General features: G+C 36.6%; 1 protein-coding gene across 3 annotated transcripts in view; it reads left to right on the forward strand.

The window, feature by feature from the left end:
• Positions 1 to 209: 209 nt before the first annotated feature.
• Positions 210 to 22,301, forward strand: part of LOC140155812 (uncharacterized) — a 34,156-nt gene continuing 12,064 nt past the window's right edge. For all 3 annotated transcript variants that reach the window (XM_072178794.1, XM_072178795.1, XM_072178796.1), the window contains exons 1-11: positions 210 to 319; positions 4,855 to 5,118; positions 6,546 to 6,680; positions 9,054 to 9,245; positions 9,553 to 9,744; positions 15,449 to 15,616; positions 16,148 to 16,321; positions 17,245 to 17,448; positions 17,825 to 18,076; positions 19,467 to 19,742; positions 21,936 to 22,163. In XM_072178794.1, coding sequence (XP_072034895.1) covers positions 4,992 to 5,118; positions 6,546 to 6,680; positions 9,054 to 9,245; positions 9,553 to 9,744; positions 15,449 to 15,616; positions 16,148 to 16,321; positions 17,245 to 17,448; positions 17,825 to 18,076; positions 19,467 to 19,742; positions 21,936 to 22,163 — 1,948 coding nt within the window. In that variant the 5' untranslated portion in view covers positions 210 to 319; positions 4,855 to 4,991. The remainder of the gene's footprint in view (positions 320 to 4,854; positions 5,119 to 6,545; positions 6,681 to 9,053; positions 9,246 to 9,552; positions 9,745 to 15,448; positions 15,617 to 16,147; positions 16,322 to 17,244; positions 17,449 to 17,824; positions 18,077 to 19,466; positions 19,743 to 21,935; positions 22,164 to 22,301) is intronic.

Genomic DNA, 22,301 nt, shown 5'->3' on the forward strand with positions numbered 1-22,301 from the left:
CAAAAAATATCTGCGCTGCAAAAACGGGGAAATTCCTTCTTTGCTTCCGGTTCCGGGTTTTACGTGAGTTATGCTGAATTTATACTCTATCGCTGAAATACGAGTGATTGGTATTTGACCAATCAAGAAGGGCACTTTTCCCAATGCAGCAAAAAGCGAGCTACCTCACTGGTCAAAAGCCAATCGCTCGTCGCTCAGCGATTGAGTAATAAAGTTCAGCTATACAAAAAATAATAATTCTCGGAAAATTGACGCAACGAATGCAACGCAATCCCCATCCAGTCTACCATTATTTGCATTGAAGGACTATTGTGAAAAGGTAAATATCCATTTCGAATAAATCTTCACAAATCAAAGACCTATCTCATACCTTTATATTTGTAATTCTATGTTTTTGATGGCAAAAATCAGAGCTTTTTATTTCTGACATCACGAATTTTGCACAGTTCGCAAGCATGCAAGGGTGCATAATTCGGCGAAATATCGACGGTAATTTCTCTTTGACTTTGAACAGATACTTTGCAGCCCCTCCTCTGAAACCAACATAAGGATTGTGAGCTACGGATTTTTTGCTGTTTCCTCAAGTGGTTGGTTGTTTCTTGCTTTTAAACGCTTCTAAATTTGTGAAGATTTATTCAATGTTGACAATATAATATTTGTCAGGCAAAGCCAAAGCAAAGAACCATTCAAAATGAATTCATACTAAACATACATGTATACGCGCTAAACTTAACAACATGCGTGATTGGTTGATAGGCGGGCATAAACAATGTTTTCTGGTCGTAAACAAGCTGGCGCTAGAATAGTTCCAGTAACTGTAACTCGGTATCTTTATTTAACATTATGACATTATCTGATACCGAAAGGGCCCAGTAAATGTCAGTATGTTGAAGGATAGGACCGAAGACATGCAGGCAGGTCTAGCGCTAGAACCGATGGATGCTCGCGAGTAGGATATGGCCTATGCACCCGGGATAGACGCATGTATGTGTATGCTCGCGAACTGTACTAGTTCAACAAGTCATAGAATATTTTCTCAATTTAAATTTCATCCTTTCTAGGTACGACTGATTTTAATACCGTAAAATTTGTGTCAATTCCCGATGTCATGATATATATGCGCCACATTTTGTAGGCTCCGATTGCCGATTACATACAAGTACAACTGGTAACCAGCTAAAGCCGGAACTGTGCACGCAGTGCCGGTCTGCTATTCAATTGCGTGGTGCATTGGGTGTATGTATTTTCTATGTCATTTGCCTATACGATGATCCACCCAAAAATAAAAATCATCGTATAGATAATTCCTGTACTACTCACGAACTATTTACGCAAAGCGCGAGTGATATACGCGATGATCGCACACGTTCAAACACGATGGACTGAGCAAGTAAACTTTTTCTCACAATTAACGATGGAAAAACTTTTAAAAAGGATAAGGAACTTGCCTTATTTCTGACCCCACTACACCCCTCGATAAATTTGTGTCTATTTTTGCATTTTTCTCAAAAACTAATAACACAGCGGTAACAAAAGTTAGGTATATTATAGGGGCAAGGAATCCAATTACTACACTGGAATTCCAGTGGCCCATGACAAGCGGTTCGTTATTTATGATAAGAAAAGAGTTACCGCTAGGATGTACCTCATTTCCAATCATTAAAACTGAACCGCTTGCCTTGAGTCACTGAAATTTCAGTATAGTAATTGGATTCCTTGCCCCAATAATATACATAACTTTTGTTACCAGTGTGTTATTATTTTTGAGAAAAATGCAAAAATAGTCTAAATTTACCACACAGGTGTACATGTAGTATACCCCTTAACTGCTGAGGAACATAAATTTCTTGTTTTCTTGTGATGTAGGACTATATCAATCGTTTTGTTTGTTCCAAGAGTTCCTGGTCATCATGTGCATTATTTGAATTTGATTCAGATGTACAGTTTTGAAGAAGCAGCATCAAGGTTTTTTTTATTGTATTTTGTGTACACCAATATTTCATAACTTTTAAAAACCTACACTTAGAAATTACAGAATTTGTCCTGGAACTAGAGCGTTCCTATGGCATGAGCATTAACATATTTTACTCACACTAATTTTAAACTTGCATTGGGTAATTTGATAAAAAGTAGATACACTTTTGGTAAAAGATATCTACAATTTAAAAATTACCATAGAAAGCATTCTGTGCATAAAACATTTATGTCACTTCATTTCCTGGGTAGGGACTTCCAACAATTCTCCAAAAAGCTCTCTCTCTCTCTTTCTCTCTCCCCGCGCCCATTAGCATTATAAAACCAATTAAGGACCTGTCAGTCACCTGTGACTCTGATTAGTCTTGTCATGTGTTATTCAGGATTTGGAAATTGTCCACGTGTATAATATATACATATGTAGGAAATTGATACCGTACATATTTTAAGTTAAAATTCGTACATGTTTACATGTGTGAAGAAGTTTATATAAAGATTTTTCATACCGTAACATATTGTGTTTGTACCATATGTTGAGGCATGTACCAAAATAATCAATTTTGAGGTAAATTGTACTGGTGGTTTTGATATCAAAAATTATACAAAATGTGTTTTACAAGATCCCATAGAACAGTATGAGTGGTATACATACCGTAAAATTCCGTCTACAAGCATATATATAATGCCTCTAAACGAGGTTTTTTTGACACAAGAGACAAGAGGCAGACACTCTCAACAAAAACGTTATTTGGAGTTTGAACAACTATATTACTGATAAAGGCGGTTGTACAAACATGTATATTTGTAAGACCAATCTATTGCAATGTTTTTGAGAAGGGTATTGGCCTTTCATATCTTTCGTTAAAAAAAACCCTCGTTTAGAGGCATGCTTCTAGACGGAATTCTACGGTACATATGTAGTATGTACCACAATTGGGGATGAGGCTATCACTTGTTTGTTCATAACATCTAAACAGAACATTCAGGCCTAAAATGTCACCAGGATTATGAGAAAAACATGACCTTTCTTCTGATGCCAAAATCTTCATTTTGATAGGAAAAAGTGGTTACCCCTCCCCCTTTATTTAATATTGCAGTGAATTCTAAATTACACTGTAATTTCACTTTTTGTCTTGAAACATAACATTAAAATGAAAGTGAATTGTATCAAATAGTCATTACCTAAGTCATTCAGCTCCTCTCTTAAAGAACTATAAATAAAGTACTTTGTGTTTATGATACCTACATGTACATGTATGATCTTGAACTAAGTACTTTCATAGTTATTCATATATAAACATTTTACCAATCAACTTCCTGAAGCCTTTCAAAATTATTTTATAAAAACTGCATAGGTCATTTGAGGTCAAAGGTCAGGTCAAATTTAAAGTTGCTCCAATTGGCCTGTAACTCAGGAAAAACAATCCCTGACACTTCAGGAGTATGAAACTGCAAAGGTCATCCGAGGTCAAAGGTCAGGTCAAATTTGAAGTTGCTCTGATTGAGCTGTAACTTGCAGAAAATGATCCCTGACACTTTAGGAGTATGAAACCGTGAAGGTCATATGAGGTCAAAGGTCAGGTCAAATTTTAAGTTGCTCCCATTGGGCTGTAACTCATGGAAAATGAGCTCTAGAAACAAAATAAACAAAAACTATCCTTTCATTTTTAGCATTTCCACATTTAATATCATCAACCATATCAGCTGCCACCTGATATTTGTGCTTCTTGAAGCACAGTAGCTCTAGTTGTGTTTGTTTTTGTTCTGTTGTATATTATTATTGAATGAAATAAATATGAATGAATGAAAGTACTTGAAACAAAATACTGTTAATCAGGACTGTTGAATCACAGTCACTGTGCAAACTGATCCTTTATTTATTGTCTGTTGACAGACATGTATTACAAAATAAACAAAAGATTTATCTTCAATTCTTCCAGAGACCATCAAATAATTATAAGATAAGGTTAGGCACAACTTTGGTAAAGGTTTCATATGATATAAAGATCTCAGCAAGTTAATTTGGGATAAGGGGGAGAGAAATCAGAGAATGCTGTTGAAATGCCCCTTTAAAAGATATTTGCTTGGCTACGCACTATTTCCACTTCCTTATGATGAAGGATGTGATTATCTGAAGGGAAATTGGAATTTCTTATGTTCTTTTACTTTACTCTTTCAGATCTTTTGTACATGGTATAGTCAACAATAATAGAATCTGACATTGGGTTCTCCCTGTTTCATGGTATGGGTATGTTTTAGCATCTAGGGAAAATGTGTGATGCACAAAAAAAGCTAAAATTTGTGCATTTTGGGTGGATCGTGCATTAGCATTATAGGTCCGGCCTTGAATTTTAAGATTTTACCAAGAACTCATTTTTTCCCAAGAACTCATTTTTCAAGAACTCATTTTCCAGAAACCTGAATTTTTCACCAAAATCATAGAATCCATGCAGCACAATCCATGTTAAAAAAAAGTATAGAAAATAGAACATCACAAAAAATTGTAAAGTATATGGAAATACACATTTTCAGGAAATGTTAAAACAGTTTCAGGAATTTATGTCTGCTTGTTTTCATCCCTGAATAAATGCAAAACCTACATACTTTCACAAATCCTTTCTTTATGAGAGGCCAAACATTTCACAATTCTGAGAAACAATTTGAATCCACATTTTATATCGTCTGATCATGATTAATAGCCACATGTCTAAAATTACATTATTGCCAGTATGGGGTTTCCCCGTTGTTAAGCCAACACCTATCAACCACCTTCTTAGTATAAACAGAACCAGAAACTTGGCATTCAGCATCAACTAGGATATCCTGTACATACTTCCTATTATAATGTAAACTAAACCTTAATTATTTTCATTATTTCAGATGTAAGATGGTACAAGCCATTGCCATGTGGTCTATCACAACTCAACGCAATGTAAATGAGAAGCAACCATCAATTCAAGTATCCGTATTGTGTTGGAATTTCTAGAATTTACTGAACAAGTCTGTTGCTAACACTGATGACCCATACAAAAGGATCAAGGCGGCATGTGAGGCCATGGAGGATGGCTGTACTGCAGCTTGATATGCCAGTGGTGGTCTTGATTGTCTGCATTACAGGTTTGGTAGCTGTTGTTAATGCACAGGGTAAGATTGTTATAGTTACCACATTCATTTGAAAAAATCTGTAAATCCCACTGGACCTATCAAAGGCCCATGCAGTGATTTACTCATCCAGAATACCGTAATAATCATCTAAATTCAGATTTTGGCACCTTTGTCGTTGTCATATAGATGTGCTAACATAGCATGCTCGTGGTTCAGCCGAAAGCTGTGTATTTAAGGCAAAATAAGGCATCTACATGAATCTATATGCTGACAGTGACGTAACTACATATATTTGAATGAGGTTTAAAGTTCGTCAATGCTGCTGTTTACTTTGTTTTATGCCAAATTTTTCATTTCAAAAATACCAAGTGATAATTTGCATGACTTATCCTTCACTTTTAAGCAATTTTTAAATAATTTTAATTTTTTTACACTTGCGCTGGGATCACTGAATGGGCCTTAAACTTTTTAGTGCATGTTCACTTGCAAATATGTTATTTATTTTAAAAATGTAGCAATCTATAGAGCAACCTGTAACAAAAATGTCTCCCATTCACAACACTAGATAAAGGGTTATTCTAAGTCAAATAATGTCATCGATGCCAGTTGGAATTTGAAGAAAAAAAAATTGGGTCATGAAGACATGTATTTGTGACCTAAAATGAGTAGCAGGCTGCATGATATTAATATTACAGGGTTGTCAACCCTTGCATATACATGTAAGGCGTGAGTTGTCATGCTTAGAAAAAATCTTCTCATGGCCATCACCTAGTAATCAAAATCTACCACTTTTAACTAAAGTATCACATTGGCCTTATAATTAAAAATTCATGAAATTTACATTGGCTCCCTTATTTTATTGCAAAATTTTAAGACAATTTTGCAGCAGGGTTTAGGATTAATTCAGTAATAATGGTACCAAATGAACTTTGACATTTGTGGTGTGATCAAGCAAAATCATTCTGAAGTTGGTCATATTCAATTTTCATTTTCTACTTTTGATGTATATAGGATTTGCAAAGCTACATTTTTCAGAAAACCCCATGGATATTGCACATTTAGTTCCAAAGATATGAGCAGTTTGAGGGTTTCCAAAACACTAGGAAAGAGAAGAAATTATTTCCTTTGTTTGACTACATCTCAAAATCAATATTTCCGACTTCCGGCTGATTTTGCTTGATCACATCACATTTGTTGAGAAGACCATGATTTATTTTGATGACAGTTGCATAATGCTTCATGTGTGCAGCTTAATTGTCATCAGACTTGCAGCGACTTGCAGCCCTCTTAAAAGATATTTAGGACAAGTTGTTTTCTGTGTATGACCTCTCATACCAAACATGAGGCTCTGTCTTCCTTATCAACAAACTCATTTCAAAATCAATAATATATATAACATCTGCGCATTCGCATTCAGAAAGAAAATGTGTATTTTGATTCACAAATGAAAGCGTTGTTGCTTCCAGATTGCAGTAAGGATAATGCAGCGGTAACCTCTGCTGGCAGATTGTGTGGCAAGGCATGTAATGGAGCAGCTGACTGCAGACGCAATCGGGAATGTGTTTGTGATGATATATGTGGAAAGACTTGTATTGCTACATGTAAGTCAGACATATTTTAATGGATCTTGAATATAGGCCTAACAGATAAAACAAAAAAAGGTTCATTTAATCCTGTGTATTTATCTCTAGCCCTGTATGTGGGAAACAAAACAAACATACTAAATACCAAGATATGTGGATTTCATGTTATCAAGAAATGCATCATATTATCATTCTCAACCAAAGTATATGGAAAGCCACACTGTTTAGGAATTTAACCCAGTGTTTACGCTCTCTAGAAATATGGTGTACTAAATGAATATTTTTTCTTTAAAATGACTCAATTTTGGCAAATATTTAATCAAAGTTTTGACAGATTGTCAATTCCTTTGCCTTGAATCTCATTTTTCACTGCACCAAAATCATACAGCCTTAGACGAGTGAACATTGATTCTATATAAATGTACCCTATTTGCCCTAATTAGCAGAACTTTAGCACCAATCACCTGGTGCTAACATCCGTCACTTTTCAATCAATGAAATTAAAATCAAAATTGGGAATTTACATACATGTACATAAACTTTAAAAATATAATGTATCTGAAGTCGAAATCATCACAAGCCAGAAGATTTACATAGTTACATTATTTAAATATGTGACCAGCTCCAACAAATCCTGGAACAAGTCGCCAGGCATGTTTTTGAGTTATAGGCCTTTAAAGATCATGACATTCCCATAAAAAAAAATCAAAATTTGGAATTTTTATCCCCATGGTATTTGACTGTGAGACTATTCAGACTAAGTTGACTTTCAAATTGTTGAAAGTACATGTACAATCAATAATTAACAGTTGAACTATGATAATCCCCATTCAATCCTGTGTAAGGTAGAAAACTAATTGGCCCATGCTCAGAATAGCAATTAGGCAAAAATATCAAGGTATCATTTCAAAATTATCCATATCTTGAAAAGTGGTATCATTTTAAAGCTTATTGTCTAGTACTTACATTTTTACTCAAATCATGAAATATCAAAAATGCAACTTGTTCCTGGTTTTGTCAGAACGGGTCACATATGTGACACGATCAAGGGAAATGAGTCAGATGTCTCTAATATTGATTTTGAGATATTGGCAAAGAAAGTGTTAAACTTCTTTTGTTTTATATTGTTTACAGCGATTGATAAATTGACGAAACTTCGCAAAGAAAAGTTGTATCAACATGGGGTTTTCAGTTTCTGAAAGCTCTATATTTCCTCTTCAGAAACATATATGAAACTCATTTTTGACGAGGGTCGACATGTGACTCATTCCCCCTGATCATGTCACATATATATATGATGGAATTTAGTTGTACAGGTGCAATGGTGCATTGAAAAGGGGATAGTTAAAGGGGGGTAACCCTATTGGTTTTGGATATGGATTGTCTTTAAAATTACATAATAATATCAAATATCTCCCCCTTTATGCTGCTTTGTGAAAAAACGAGAGCATTTTCAGCGTAAATGTGAATAAATAGCCAAATTTGCAATCCAATACCTTGTATACGTGAATTGCATTCTGGGTAGGCATGCAACAACAACAATTCCCGTTCAGTATGACTGAATGCTGACATGCTGCAATGCCGGCCCGTATTGAACGGAAAATATTTGTTGTTGTTTTTTTTTTTTTTGTTTTTTCGTACCGTTTCAGAAAAAAAGGAAACAAAATATATTTCCCCTTGCAATATGTACATTTCAAATGAATATAAAAAAGTTTGGGTTAAAAATGGAGAGGAAAAAACCTTCCGATACCGGGTTTTGAACCGGTACCTCTCGGTAAAAGAACGGTAGCTTAGCCAATTGAGCTATTTCACCAACTGAAATAATCAAGGAATTGTTTTAATTATATACGGCGGACCGTCTCCTCAGCACTTAGCGTAGTCTCCTACACAGCCAGTTTGCGTCGGTCTGACACTCGTCGATCTTCGTGATAGCCACATACAGTCTGACCCGCGAGACTACACTTAGCGTAGTTCGCTTTTTTCTCTTCCCATGATCCGAAGAAATTTTTATTGTTTACAAACTGGTAACCTGTAAAAACCGCTGTGATTCATGATTTCTCCGAAATACATCGACTTGGAGCGTCAAATTTCAGGATAGTAATGAGAAAAATAGTATCTATTATGTGATACCAAAACCTCATCAACAATGAAAAAAAATCGGGGATGATGCTGTCGATCGGGTTACGGACCTTTAAACAGTTGTCACTCAAAAATTCCATGGGATTTTGAAACTCATTATTGGGGGGGGGCACTAGGTTGAATACAGTACTGGTCTGTTACATCTCAACCCTAGATGGATAGAAAATGGAATTGAGGTGATGAATCAAGTTGATATGTGCTATGAAATGGGAATCTTAAAGCTTTTTTCCATTCCACTTTTGAAATTTGCAGCAAGGGTAGACTATTGTGATGAAGTACCAGCTAGTGAAGGTGTGATATTGACCTATAATCATCCAAATAGGACATTCCATGCACAAGTACGGGGTCAATGTGAAGATGGATATCAATATGAACAAGGAAATAATACAAGAATCTGCCAAGGGGATGCTAATTGGAGTGCGGATCAATACACCTGTGTAAGAAGTAAGTTTTGTAAAATGGCACTCATTGAGCATAGAAAGCCTAGCAATTACAATGACCTTGTTTACACAGAAATCGGCTTCAATTGTGACATTCAACTCAGTCAATTGTGACATCCAACTCAGATTGCGACTAAAGATTAGTTTAAATTATTTGTTGATGGGGTGTTTACACAGCAAATAAATTGTGAATTATAATTATATAATGATCAACGATTGGTGGATCAGATCTAGGGTGGATTGGTTCTTCACCAACAAATAATCAGTCATAATCAGAATAACAAGTAACTTATGTTTTATTTTATCCCCAGTTATTTGTACAAATCCACCTGTAGTACAATATGCCAGTGTAAACCAGGATTATGTGAAAGAGAGCTATAATGTGAATGAATGGGTCTTCTACACATGTGATTATGGCTACTATCGTCTCGGTGGTTATAATGGAATACAATGTACAGGTTTTGAACAGTGGAGCACGCTTGATTCTTCCTATGAATGCAGACGTAAGTTATGTCATAACCCTTCATCAACAACTCTGTGTAACAATTTATAGATTATCCAGTGGGGGGGACTATCATTGTCAGATGCTATGGGTATGATGAGTACCTCCATTTTCGGGCTCCTCTCCCTCCTTTTACTTTTTACTTAAAATTGTTTGCAGTTTTAGGCATTATTTGCACCAAATTGGGTAAGTTTCAGCTCTCAAAACTTGTGAACAGGGCAGAATCAGTTTATAAGGAAAAACAAGAAAATCTATGTGGCATTTACCAACTCAAAAAGTATGAGTACCCCCTCCATTCCCCCTGGCTTGGGAGGTCATCAAGGGGCTTACCAAGAATTGTGGGCTACCAGGTAAACCTGGGAGTACTGCTGAGCTTTTGATCACTGATATAACTGCTAATGGTCTGAATACATATGATTTTGCTGAAAACATAGGGCGGAGCCAGGATTAGGGTCAGTTACAATTGCATTTATCACATAAGTCAGCAACAATTAAATTATTTGTTTTCCAATTACAATTCAGCTGGTTCACAAAACGATGTGCCTACAGCAGGCGAAAATATCATGTATGTACATGATCCACCAGTGGAGCTTCTGCGACCCCTACGCAGAACTTCCGTTAGTGGATTAACTGCGCACGGTGGACGCAGGGAATCCACAGTTGATTTTTTCGCGCACGCCGTGCGCTGAAACTCCCCTCCGTATATAGGCGCCGGTGGAGTATTTCTGCGCACGGTCACAGGGAATCCACTGACGGATTTTCGGCGACGCGCGCTGAAACTCCCCCTCCGTATATAGGCGCCGGTGGAGTATTTCTGCGCGACGGTCACAGGGAATCCACTGACGGATTTTTCGGCGCACGTGCGCTGAAACTCCCTCCGTATATAGGCGCCCGGTGGAGTATTTCTGCGCACGGTCGCAGGGAATCCACTGACGGATTTTCGGCGCACGTTTTTCTTGAATTGTTATGATTTAATATTTGCCTACCCTAGAATGTTTAATAAGTGATAAGATAAAGGGTAGAAAGTAAGAAATATTATTTAGGCCTATATTTTTAGAGTCAGAAGTTACGATTCTGGGCATCAAAATGTCTCGTGTTTAAAAAGAATAACTTAGAAAGTATGAAATGTATAAATTTGTAGAGTTTATTTTTAATACGGTGGAGTAATTCTGCGCTTGACGGTGCAAGGAATCTACTGACGGATTTTCGGTATGACGTTTTTCTTGAATTGTTATGATTTAATATATTTCTTACTCTATACCATTTAATAATAATAAATAATAACAATTCATGAGATGATTATAACGGCGCCGATAATCCGTCCGTCGTGGATTCCCTGCGACCGCGCAGAAATACTGCACCGTTCTGACTCTAAAAATATATATAATATTTCTTACTTTCTAAGTTATGTTTTTAAACATGAAACTTGATGCATAGAACTGACTCTAAACATATATAGGCCCTAAAATAATATTTTTACTTTCTACCATTTAATAATGTTAAATCATAACAATTCATGAGATGATTAAATCGTATACCGAAAATCCGTCAGTGGATTCCCTGCGCAGAATTACTCCACCGGAGCTATATACGGAGGGGAGGTTCTGCGCACGTTCGCCGAAAGTCCGACTGTGGATTCTCTGCGACCGTGCGCAGAATTACCGTTCTCACTCTAAAAATATATATACTAGTAACTAGATTTCGCGGTTCTCGGGTAGGGCGGTTCTCGTGATAGGCCTATACCCGTCCTGCCCTGACCTACTAATACCGTATGAAATGCGTATCTCAATGATCAAGATCAAACTTGACACAACAATTCTCTTGTGTTTTGTAGCTGTGATGCTTAGGCCTACTTCGGTAGTTAGGTAGGCCTACCTATAATCTGGAAATTTATCATTCGCTTCTTCCAAGCCCTGTACCACATTGTAGGCCATACTAAAGTAATGAAATCAATCGGGAGAAATAGGCCTATTGGTCCGATGAGATGCACCTGTTACTGTTAGTCACACTGTAATGCTTTCCGATGCGCACACTGTACTCCGCGCCCATTGATACTCCGCGATAGCACACCGCGAGCACGCGATAGCACACCGCGAACTGCGGGCACGCGAACTGCGGGCACGCGAACGCGATAGCTCGCGGACGGACACTCTGTAAATAGTATTATGATATTTCTTACTTTCTAAGTTATTTTTTTAAACATAGTTTTTATTAAACATGAACTGACTCTAAACATATAGGCCCCTTAATAATATTTCATACTTTGTACCATTTAATAATATTAAATCATAACAAGTTCATGAGATGATTAAAGCGTGCGCCGAAAATCCGTCAGTGGATTCCCTGCGACCGTGCGCAGAAATACTCCATCGTTCTGACTCTAAAAATATATATAATATTTCTTACTTTCTAAGTTATTTTTTTAAACATTGTTTTTAAACATGAACTGACTCTAAACATATAGGCCCCTTAATAATATTTCATACTTTCTACCTTTTTAATAATATTAAATCATAACAATTCATGAGATGATTAAAACGTGCGCCGAAAATCCGTCAGTGGATTCCCTGCGACCGGCGCAGAATTACTCCACCGAACTATATACGGAGGATTTTCAGCGCACGCGCAGAAAAATCCGTCAGTGGATTCCCTGCGACCGTGCGCAGAATTACTCCACCGGAGCCGGAGGGGAGTAATTCTGCGCACGGTCGCAGATGTTTTTTAAACATGAAACTTGATGCGCAGAACTGACTCTAAACATATAGGCCCTAAAATAATATTTTTACTTTCTACCATTTAATAATGTTAAATCATAACAATTCATGAGATGATTAAATCGTGCGCCGAAAATCCGTCAGTGGATTCCCTGCGACCGTGCGCAGAAATACTCAACCGGAGCTACATACGGAGGGGATTCTCAGTGCACGTGCGCAGAAAATCCGACTGTGGATTCCTTGCGTCCACCGTGCGCAGATAATCCACTATCGGAAGTTCTGCGTAGGGGTCGCAGAAGCTCCACTGGTGGATAGCTTACATAACTCAAAATATGCAGTACATCATGGGAAAATGTTGATATCCAATGCCCGCATAATACAACACAGGAACATATATCGTTGACTCATTGTGTGTTTAAATGTCAAGATATAATACTGTTACATGCGAATGCATATTAAAAGAGCAATTTTACAATTATAGTAGATCCATTTTTATCTATCGATCACATAGAATCCTTTGTGGAATTATTTTTATCACACTCACATGAATATCCAATGGTGGTCGAAAATTGGACTGGCAAGAGCAACCGCTTGGACTCAAATTATCAGACTATCCATGTGATATATGTTAATTTAGCCACACTCATATTGCAAGCCCTTGTGGCTATTACGTATTGCGAAAGTTAGAGTTCAATATTATTGCTCCAGCACAGGGGCGTAGCCAGCTTTTTTGGTCAGGGGGGCAAAATAAAAATTTTTAGGGCACAGACGAAAAAAATTACAGTTGCATCATACAATACATAGAGACTGTATGTCTTTGAGCTTCCAAAAAAAAGACCATTATCAGGATGGAAAGGGCTTTATCCGTACAATGTGCGCGTGTTGTACGCCCATGATCAGGCTGTCCCTATTCTTTTTCTTTGCCCTCCTGATTTTCTCTTTCATTTTTTGTCAGAGGGGTACTTTTTTCTTTCATTTTTTGTCAGGGGGGCACTCTGCCCCCCTGCCCCCGCTGGCTATGCTACTGCTCCAGCAGTTTTGTATAAAAGCAAAAATGTATATCATTGTTGGTTGTGCCAACTCAGCAACTCAAAACATTAGGCTTAAAATTTGCCTGGGCTGTAATAAAAAATAACAGCTTTTTTCTTCTGATACCAATTATCATTTTGATGGGATAGACTGGGGGGATGAGGCTGCCAACTGAATCACCTACCTTCAATGTACATGTAGGGTTCTAAAATACTACACTAAGAAGGTAATTTTTCAACATAAATGTTTCTGTGTGTCATTCATCAGTCATGTGTGTGACATAAAAATAGGCTCATCTGATTACTGAGGATTTCCTGGTGTCTGAGTATATGTGTACATCCATATCAAAGCGATGCACTTATATAGTTGCTACATGTGTCTCATTTCACATAATAGTTAGAATAAATACCAGACTCATCTCTGAAGTGGAGGTCACTTCAAATCATCCCCAAGTCATGCGGTTAAGGAATGTTCTGTGACTTGCGATGATTGGAAGTGACCTCCACTTTGGAGATGAGTCTGGTATTTATTCTTTGCTATTATGTGAAATGAGACACATGTAGCAGCCGACAAGTGCATCGTTTTGATATGGATGTACACATAATAGTTTCCTATTTCACATACTGTTACAATATATTTTGAGGGGTCATCAATGTTCGGTCACATGTGTTTTTTATCATGCCCATCATTTTAGAAATTTTAAATCCTTTTCTCCTAAGTTTGAAGGACTCACTCACCCAAACTAATTAGTAAATAGTAAGGCTGATTTAAATGTCATTCAAAATGTCAAATTCAATACGAACAAATTAGATGCACTGCCTCAGGCCTCCAAAAACCGCGGGAACGGCGTTCCCAGAAAGGTCAGAGAGGTCACAGAAAAAAAAATAGCAAAAAAAAAATAAAAAATTTTAATTTTTTTTTCTAAAGTTTTCGGCGACCTTTGAGAACCACTGGACCTATTATGAAATTTAAGGATCATTCGCAGTTAATTTTTAAAAAAGAAAAAAAATCAGAAACAAATTACTAAAAAATTACAGTTAAATGTTATCCTGTATATGCAAACCATTAACTAATGTTTATTTCTTGCATCTATCACATATTATAGATGCATTGGTTTTCCATGCATTTATAATATGTGATAGATAAAAAGGTAAACACAAGTTAATGGTTTGCATATTAAGGATAACAAACTGTAATTTTTTCGAAATTTTTTTCCATTTTTTTTTCAAATTATCTGTGAATAATCGTAGCCCTTCAGAATAAGTCCAGTGGTTCTTCAAAGTTGCAGAATACTTCTAAAAAAATGTTAAAAAATACATAAAAAATTGTTTTTTGAATTGTTTTTACCGACATCCAATAATCGGTTGAGCCCTAGATGTGATTATACCCGGTATCAATCATATACTATATGTACTATGACTTACGACAAAAAAATGACAACATTGTTGGAAATTTGTGAGTTTTGACAGTAATACTTTGAAATTTTAAGGTTGTGTTTTTTAGTGAAAAAGGATGTAAATTTTTATAGAAAACTGTTCCAAAATAAGGCCCAGACTGCACAAGAGAGCATCTAAACCCTGAGAGATTCCAGGTCTCGCTTGTGATGTCCGCTACGCGCACATAGGCCTATTTCAGTTATTTCACAGAAAATTTCCAGCACTTGTCATTAAGTTCCCAGACAGCAGAAAATTTTCTGGAGGCCTGCACTGCCTAAGTTTTCTTGAATATGAATTTTTATTTGGTAACCTGTGTAACATTTTGTATTTAAATCAATGGTAATTTATGAGTGAAAAGACACAATTGTGTGTATTATTATTGTATTATTTTGAACATTTCACTGAACAAAAATTAATTGTATGAAGCCACATAAGAAAGTTTTATCAGGAAAAATCATTAGTTTCAATTTCCAAAGATACAGTAATCAACAGTGATTAAGATTTTGTGTTGTTTGTTTTTTTGCAGCCAAGACCTGTCCACGTCCAGATATAGATAATGCATATTTTGACGGCCTTTTTGAATTTGGAAGTACATTGACTGTACGTTGCAATACTGGATATGAATTGCAAGGTTTGCCATATACAACATGTCAAGGGGATCAGACTTGGAGTGGATATACCAGGAGTTGCAATAGTAAGCACTCATAACATCATGTTAATTAAGTCATTCCAAATATAGTTGACAAAAATTTAGCCTTTGTAATATGCTTGCATTGAAGTGATAAGCAAACAGCCAGAATATAAAATTCAGGTGTCTGGTTTGTTGATCCCATCCACCTTTTTCATAATTGACCACTTCATTGCCGTTGGAAAGCGAGGCTAATGATGTAAATTACATACGCCCAATTATGCAAACGTTAATTAGCCAAGTAACTATATAGAACTATCTAGCTGAGACTGAGTACATATGTAGTACAAGCACAATAGAAGTATAGGGAGAACAGCGCCAGTGCATTGATTGGTCACCCCAGGTTAAATAAGAAATAAATAAATAAATAAAATAGTCTTGGGAGTTACAATGTGTTTAGGACTTAGGATGCTTTGTTACTCTTTGTGAAATCAATTGGTAGGTCAAATCAATAGCTTCATTTAATTGTTTTATGTATATATTTTGGCTTGACATACCAGATATAAGCTAACCATATGATGATATTTCAATTTTCAGTTGTTCAGTGTCCAGCTCTGTCAGCACCCTCAAATGGCATAAAACGGGGAAATGTGTTTGAATATCAGCGTGAGGTCAGATATGAATGCTCAGAAGGATATATACTGGAAGGGTCAAAGGTGAGACAGTGTCAAGCAGATGGCTCTTGGAATGGCCAACCTGCATCTTGTAGAGGTAAGTTCAATTTGGTGGAATAAAATCAAAGGTTGAATTTTGAATATTCACAATATAGAAGTGTTGCTTTATGGATAGTAAGCATTTCCAGTATAGAATTCAAAATCAGTTATAATGAATAAACTGCTGGTATATGTAGGTTAACTGATGGACTGGTGACATTACCACTGAAATATGGCTGTGCTTCTAAAGTCATTTACTGTTTTCCTCAAGTCTTGTGTGAAACCTTTATGGATAAGAAAGAGAAAAATATATTTCCATAACTGCGGTGCTCACTTGTCAGCTTTGGGCATGCTTTATGCATTGGTATGGGCAACCATGTATGGTGCAGGTCAAAATTTGATGTGAAAGTCCATGTGGATTTGCATAAACATCCCAACATGGGCAACTGTTATAGAAAGAAAACAAATAGGCCTATAGCTTGTAACCCATCCCAGGTTGCTAATTTAACATCTGTTTGGATTTGATGTATTTCATAATAGGAAGTTGGTTCATTGTAATAATGAAAATGTCAGCTATTCTATTGCTTGTCTGTGCACACGGGATGTTCTTGCAATCAAACAGCAGATTGAGTTACTGTATTATGGTGATGACACATATCAGAAATTATCCTTTAGTTGACATGAATTCTGTAATCTCATTGGTCAAACACCACTTAGATAAAACTTTGAATTACCTGCGTGCTCCTAATAGTCTATGGGTACTACTAATAGCAATTATTTTCATTTGTAATACACTCAGATGTTCTTGCACTTACACTTGCAATATTTATTGTATGAGTGTAATGATACATATATCGGAAACCATGTACATGTATGTACTACCAATAATTTGTATGATTATATTTTCAATTCTCTGCTCATACAAGACTTGGTATAGTGTTACATCTAATAGTTTTGTGTCTAATCTCCTATGTGTTACAGCAATCAACTGTGGTGAGCCTATATGTCATTATCCCAACTTCCCTAACCTGACCACCTTAGAAGGAGGAAATATAGAAGCCGCCGCATACACTTACAGTTCTGTGGCATACTTTACATGCAATGGTGGACGCAGACGGGAAGGCAGTGTATCAGCTGATTGCACAAATCAAGAAACATGGAGAAATCCATGCCCCAAATGCAAAGGTTAGCTTACAATACGGTTGTATATTATTCATGCTATGATGGGCAGACACAGGGGGAAATATATCAGGCCAAAACATGAAGTTTGCCATGTCCCAAATGCAAAGGTAAGCTGTAGAGAGGGAGAGACTACATGTGAAGTGAAAACTAACCTTTTAACTAGGGTTTTTTTTTCAATGTATTTATTTTTTAAAGTTAGAAAATATTTGAAGTCCTTCAAATGCCATGTAGTCATTAGTCAACCCAGGGAAAGGGTACCCTGGGTAAAGTTACCCGGGGTAGAATATCATATGGGTATATCCAGTTGTGTGTGTGTATAATTTCAACATTGTAACAGCCTACTTTCACTTGTTTTGTCTTTGCATCAAAATATTAATAGAATCTGCAGATCCTGAGTTTTCAGACCCTAAACATATGACTGTAGACACAGATCTAGGGAAATCTACAGCAGAAGTGGCATATACCGAACCGATTGCAACAGACAACTCTGGCTTACCACCCTATGTAACATATAGGCGTTCTGACGGTCTGACTGGAAATGTGTTTGGCATTGGTATTACTACTTTATTCTTCACTGCTATTGACCCATCTGATAATGAAGCTGAAGTAGAAGTAACGATTACTGTGTTAGGTAAGGAGAATTTGATATCAAATATTCATATTAATCAGGTTTCCAGCCACTCGGGGAAATCGGGAATATGAAAATCAAGTTAGGGGAGCAGGGAGGCCATTATTTTCATGCAGATTGCTTGTGTATCTATCAGTATATCATTTGCTTTATTGTAACCACCTCTTACCTTCCCAACAACCTTGATAAACTAGAAGTATATCTCATATAATTTTGGAAATTGGTCAGGGAAATACTGGGAACCCAGGCCTGTTAATTATCAGTACATTGCCTAAAATCGGCTGTAAAATGCTATCACAAATGATGGAATTCCCATAATTTACAAATGATGTCGCTGCTTGCTAAAATAGCGGCAAATGCAGTGTAAGAATAATTTCAGCAATAGTCAAACATCCTCATAATGCACATGTACATTGTTTTAGTAGAATACTGTTAATATCAGTTGTTGTCATGTGCAGCCATCTTTGTTTGCAGTGGCGTACCGTGGCCGCCCCTTCCCCGGGGGGCTGAAGAAAATCCAAATTTGCCGCCCCTTCCTCAACAGCCCGAAAAGGTTGCCCCAATTTTTTTTTTACGGTCGTTTGAAAAAGTGAAAAGCAAAAAAAATAAAAGGATTTATAGGCGCTACCACCCCAAAAGCAACACATTTTGATGTATAGTACAATTTTTTCACATTTTCCGCCCCTTTTTCTTTACTAATTCTTTTTTTGCCGCCCTTCTTCTTTCCGCCGCCCTTCGATTTTGGCCGCCCCTGCTTTGACCCGGGCTGGCGCCCCAAAGCCCCCAAACACGCGCATGGTTTGCTACATACTGTAGATGTAATATGCATCTCACTGCAATGCATTCCATCATACTATACTGCAGTTCAATGCATTCAGAACAAATTTTGTGCCCCAGATTTAGTCATTTTATTTGTGCATTGCATTTTATATGTGCATGACATGCCTTGCATTAGTTCAGTACAAAAATTCATCAGGAAATGTAAGAAAAAGGAACAAAGCTAAAATGGAAACAGGATTAGAAATAAATAACAAGGAAACAGGAAATCACAAGCTGAGCAGCAAATTGAACAAAATATGTAGAAGAAAGAAATAAGACTGAAATGAAAGGTAATAAAGGACAGATTTATATAGTGAAATAAAATTGACCTGTTCAGTGATTCCTCTTGTTTTAGTGAATGCTCCCGTTTACTCAGTTAGCAGGGGCACACATGGAGTACAGGCATCCTGCTATTATGTTAGAGAGTTCAGCAAGATATTTTGGATTTGGGGGGGGGGGGGCAGGGGATACAAAATTTGTGTATGTATTCATAACCATCACTTTGGCTTCACATTGATTCAGTAATTTGATTGGGCAATTTTCCTCAACACAATCTATTCATATTTTGTTTCAGATAATGAAGTTCCAGTGCTAGTCTCCGGCTGTCCTGAAGATATAACCAAAACCTTAGCCATTGGGGAAGGCACAGCGCAAGTAGAGTGGAACGGGACTGCTACAGATAATCATGGAGTAAACACTGTGACTTGCAGTCCTAGTTCAGGCATGGAAATAGTAGATAATATCTACTATTTCCATCATGTTTTTAATATTGATAGCACAGAAGTGTGGTGTACTGCCACTGATTTATCTGGAAACACAGCAACATGTTCATTTGGGGTCACCATTATAGGTATGTTGATTTGTATTCGTCTCTCAACATCAAATGGTAATTCATTGTACAGTTTTATTTTCTGCACATTAAATTAAAGTAAACCAATTTTTTGGGTACTTTTGTTATGATTTTTATCTTGTCTGTTCAGAAAGAGACAAATATGTTTGTGCTACTGCTACATGTAATTTGGTGTAAGTTTCATAGATGTCATTCCAAAAGTATCACTACTAGTAGTGAACTCAAACTTGGTTGCAATGATCATTTGGTGGGGATTTAAGATGGCCTGAAGGATGGTGAGGTCAAAGGTCATCTTGGGGTCAACTGAGGTCAAATATGCACAATACTAAAAATCACATTTCCGTCTTGAAGTAATGGATCATTACCAAGGTTAGTTAAATTACTTCTTATGGGAAGGGTGAAGTAGGGTGTAAAGGACAATATGGTCAAAGGTCATGCAGGGGTTATATACACAATATTTGTGAAATTTTAGGAATTGGTCTGATTGGGCAAATACTTGCTAGGAGAACAAACTCATCTTTTTGCCCCAGATTGGTCTCTGAAAGATATATTTGGTACCGGTATGAAGTTCTTTATTTCCTGGAATATCATGGCAGTGACATGGGGTTTGCGATCAAATAATGCATTTCTGTGAATGCTCAATTCAGGTGTGGCTAATGCACCATCGATGATTTTTTATTAGAACTTCCGTTTTGATGTATTATTGGTCTTAACTCAAAAATCTCAAGATCTATGGAAATATAAAATGCAATTATTGGCTTCCTTGATTCATTTCCTGTAAGATCAATATATTTATATTTAGAAGTACAGTGCAGTTGTTTGGTTAAATTGCTAAAACAGGAAAAAATGGCCTTCACATTTGCCTTTAAATTGTTTTCTTAACTCACTTTTTCCCCTTTACAGCTAAAATGTTAATAACAAAATGGTCTCATAATATGGAAAAAAAACACATTGGAGTCGATTTTTGATAAATAAAAAAAAAATGTTATTAATCATGATGAACGCATTCAGTTGAAATTATTATCATCATCATCATCATTATGATCACCATCAGTCGGCTGCGGAGCAGGCGACTACAAGCTTTCTCCAACTATTGCGATCTTGGGCAAGCGAAACAATTTTGTTTGGCTGTAGCATCCCTTCAGTATCTCCCAGGAGGTGCTGGACATACTGTAATTAAAAGTACAGTGTGCGCGGCCATCCCGGTTTCCTCTTCCCATGTGGTGGAATATAAAGGGCATATTCTTTCACAGGTTCATCATCTTCAAGACGCAGTATATGGCTGAGAAATTTGAGTTGATGAATCTTGAAATTATACTGATGTTTATTACATGTAAATACTAGTAAATAGTTATAAACAAATTTATATAATTAGAGACATTAAAAGTAAAGTATACATAAGCTTTAATACATTATTCAATGCAACATATCTTAATGGCATAATTATAATGGCTCACTTCAATACTGAACAATTCTGATTTTAGAATCTACCAGTTTCGCAAAAGCATGAGTAAAAATTGACTATGTACTTTGCATTTTGAAAAGGACTTTGATCGGGGACTTTGTCCCTAACACACACTGTCAATCACACTTGTTTATCAATCCAATTTAACCACAAGCACAAAGCATGTATGTACAAAACGCGCTGGAACACACGTCATGCACCTAGTGAGAGGTTAACTTTCATGCTTACACAAAGCTCCGCAAATTCCACAGACAGTTGTGTACGATGTAGTTAATGGTAATGGCACGTGCCTGGAGGATTTAAACCATAATGAGATTTGGGGGACCAATCACATGCCAGATCCATTTAAAGATGCATTACATCATGGCCAATTTTAGTAGGCCAGAAATCCGACAATCTCATCCATAGACAACCGTGTTAAGCAAGTTAACGGTAATCCAAAGTAAGTAGTCCACTTTGGAAACTAACAAACAGAGGGAGTATGGTGACTGAAAAGATTCGATGTGAAATCTATCAATTGCGCACAAATTTATACAAATCAAGAGTTTTATGCTTAAATGTAATAATAGGCAGAGTATACGCACAATGGGCAAGTGCACTACGGAGAAGTCCACATAAATAATGCAATTTTGACTTCTGAGAGAAGGCAAAAAGGGCACATTTTTGCTAGGATCATGTCATTGTTCTAACAAGCATATTTTGATGTATTCATATTTTTCTATTCATAGACCTGGAACCACCGGTGTTTGTCAGCCCACTGAAGAACATTACAGTGTTAGTAGGCACCAATGTTAATTTTGAGGAGGAAGTGATAGTAACAGACAATGATAAAGTCATTAACAGAACGTGTAACCCTAGTTCTGGAATATACCCAATAGGAAAAACAACAGTGATGTGCATAGCAGTGGATGCAGCAGGAAACCAAGCAAACCATTCTTTTTTGGTCATCGTTGAAGGTAATATGTGTGTAGTAAAATGCAGATTTATTCAGGGTAACTATGTATTCAGAACTGGAATTAGTGAGATTTGAATAGATACTGATATTTTTTTCAAAGTTGCATAAATGTGTACATCCATATTAAAACGATGCACTT

Source organism: Amphiura filiformis, chromosome 6 (assembly GCF_039555335.1).
Source record: "Amphiura filiformis chromosome 6, Afil_fr2py, whole genome shotgun sequence".
NCBI lineage: Eukaryota > Metazoa > Echinodermata > Ophiuroidea > Amphilepidida > Amphiuridae > Amphiura > Amphiura filiformis.